The sequence below is a fragment of the Papilio polytes genome, unplaced genomic scaffold (assembly GCF_000836215.1).
Source record: "Papilio polytes unplaced genomic scaffold, Ppol_1.0 DF824024.1, whole genome shotgun sequence".
Classification (NCBI taxonomy): domain Eukaryota; kingdom Metazoa; phylum Arthropoda; class Insecta; order Lepidoptera; family Papilionidae; genus Papilio; species Papilio polytes.
In genome coordinates, this window is record NW_013525180.1 from 928,966 (window position 1) to 931,244 (window position 2,279).

Genomic DNA, 2,279 nt, shown 5'->3' on the forward strand with positions numbered 1-2,279 from the left:
ATGTGCAGTTTGATCAATACGACGTTCCCCTTAACTGTAAAAACGTCGGGTACATATGAAATTCAAAAAATCGAAAATCACATTGGTACATGGCGGGATTCGAACCCAGCACAAAAAAAAACCCTGATGCAATATAATTACTTACTTCAGACAATCTCTGGATATGCAATTCCATCTGAACCCGTTGTGCTTGGGCTTCTCCTTCAGCGGCCAATTTAGATTGTAGCTGTGGGACAAGTTGATTAAGTTTATCAATGAATTTAATTTTTCTATTACCTTACAGGTAAACAATTCAATAAAAACTAATCTAATTGCAATTTTCTTCTTATTAAAAATTTTGCAGCAAATTTAGTTGGCTCTGCGACTCTGATCGCGGGAATTAAAAAAAATAGAAATTAGAATAAGTATTGTTCCTCTCCCTTCTAATATTAGAATTTCAATGATTAGAAACTATAAGTTAAGATAAAGTAAAGTTAAGTTAGTACTAATATTATAAAGATTTGTATTTTATGTAATGCATACAGCATTGAAATAATTCAAAAATTACTGGACCAATTAAACAAAATCACCATTAAAAAGTTACGTTATCAGTGAGTAACGTAGGTTATAATTTTAGCTAGTATATAATATAACAGTAGTACCACTAACATTTACCCGACGTTCTTACGGTGAAGGAAAACATCGTGATGCAACCTGCACATATCAGCGAAGAAATTCAAAGATATGTGTGAAGTCAACCAGCCCGCACTTGGCCAGCGTGGTTGACTATGGCCTAGTCCCCCTAACTTTAGGGTAGGCTCCGAGCCCCTCGGTAGGGACTTATCGTGAGCTGGTGATGATGATGATGACAACTAACATGTATTTTCTCCTGTCCGAGGGCGTGGTTGTCGTCGAGCACGCGCTGCAGCCGCGCCTGCAGCGTGTGCAGCTCCGCGCGCGCCGCGCCCGCCGCCTGCTCCGCCGCGCGCCCCGCCGCCGCCGCGCGCCCGCGCTCTGCGTTCAGCGTCGCACTGCCCAACACATACACTGTATCATATTTCTGTTTTGCTTTCTGTATATGTATTAGGACGGCCGGTTACCCATATAATTAAGGTACATGAGTGCGAAGAACCAGGTGAAAATCAGCGCAAGACGGCTTAGTCCCTCCTGCATTTGCTGAGCTAGCTTTTGCAACGATCGGATGTTTTCTTTAGAATAAGTCGTTTTATGTAATTTCTATTTTGTGGCAATAAATACATATTCGTTCATTCACTAGCTTTCGTCTGCGACTTAGTGAGCGTGAGATTTTCCTCTACATCTATGCTAAATTTTATCGATATCCATTCAGACGTTTAGGCTACAAACTCTAATATCCATCCATCTAAACCTTTGTATTTTTAATATTAGTATAGTATATACACTAATATACAACATCTTCACCGTCTCCACATAGCTTAGGTGGAACTATGGGTTAGCGCCGGTTTATTTATTTAAAAAAAATCTTACAAAGTATCTTTTGGTAAACTAACACTCCCATATTTTAATTTAAATTATCATTACTAAAAAAAAACTAATTAAAAACGGCTTAACACTTACCATTAACGCCACCGACTAGTTTCGAACCCGTCAATGGTCCGTATTGTAACGAGTGTTAGCTTGTCATATTTAGTTTTTTTTTTTAAATTATACTATTTTCAACTAGGTATTAAACAAGGAACACGAGTTCAAAGGTCTATAGCTATATTAGAACCGTCACTCAGTCTGTGGGTAATTACAAATTGTACCTAAGTAGCAAGTTTTCATAGTTGTAGATATTGATAGCTATGGCATTTACTGCAAAATTTTATTAAGACAGTTACCGCAATTCCTTAAGCTTGGCATGAAGTGCTTGCGAGGCCTCCAGTTCGTCAGCCAACGCCTTCTCCTTCTCCGCCAGCTGCTTCTTTAACTTCTGCATCGGATCATTGGGACCCTGAAACAAATATTTTAAAATTTCATTCATATAAAGTTTGAACGGATTCCATAATTTTTTAAACATACAATCATCTAACTCCATGCACAATTAATACACTATTTCATCTTTTCATCAGAAATGTTTTAATTTCGTGGAAATTCTTGAACATACCAAAATGTATTTCTAAAATCTTGAAGATATTGGATATCATTAACAATATATAACCGTCATTCAGAGCTCTAACTACGCGGTATTAAAAAAAAACAAAAACGAACAGCCTATTTGTTTTTCCAGACTGTGTTCTACATTGCCAAATTTAATCGTGATCCGATGATCTTGTCTAGAT

At 37.6% G+C, this 2,279-nt stretch overlaps 1 protein-coding gene across 1 annotated transcript in view; it reads right to left on the bottom strand.

Moving 5' to 3' along the window:
• Positions 1-2,279, bottom strand: part of LOC106100916 (ribosome-binding protein 1) — a 17,116-nt gene that overhangs the window by 9,031 nt on the left and 5,806 nt on the right. Inside the window, exons 9-11 of the mRNA XM_013279981.1 lie at positions 1,839-1,951; positions 857-1,010; positions 142-226 (exon numbers count right to left, since the gene is read on the bottom strand). Of these exons, the coding sequence (XP_013135435.1) occupies positions 142-226; positions 857-1,010; positions 1,839-1,951 (352 nt within the window). The remainder of the gene's footprint in view (positions 1-141; positions 227-856; positions 1,011-1,838; positions 1,952-2,279) is intronic.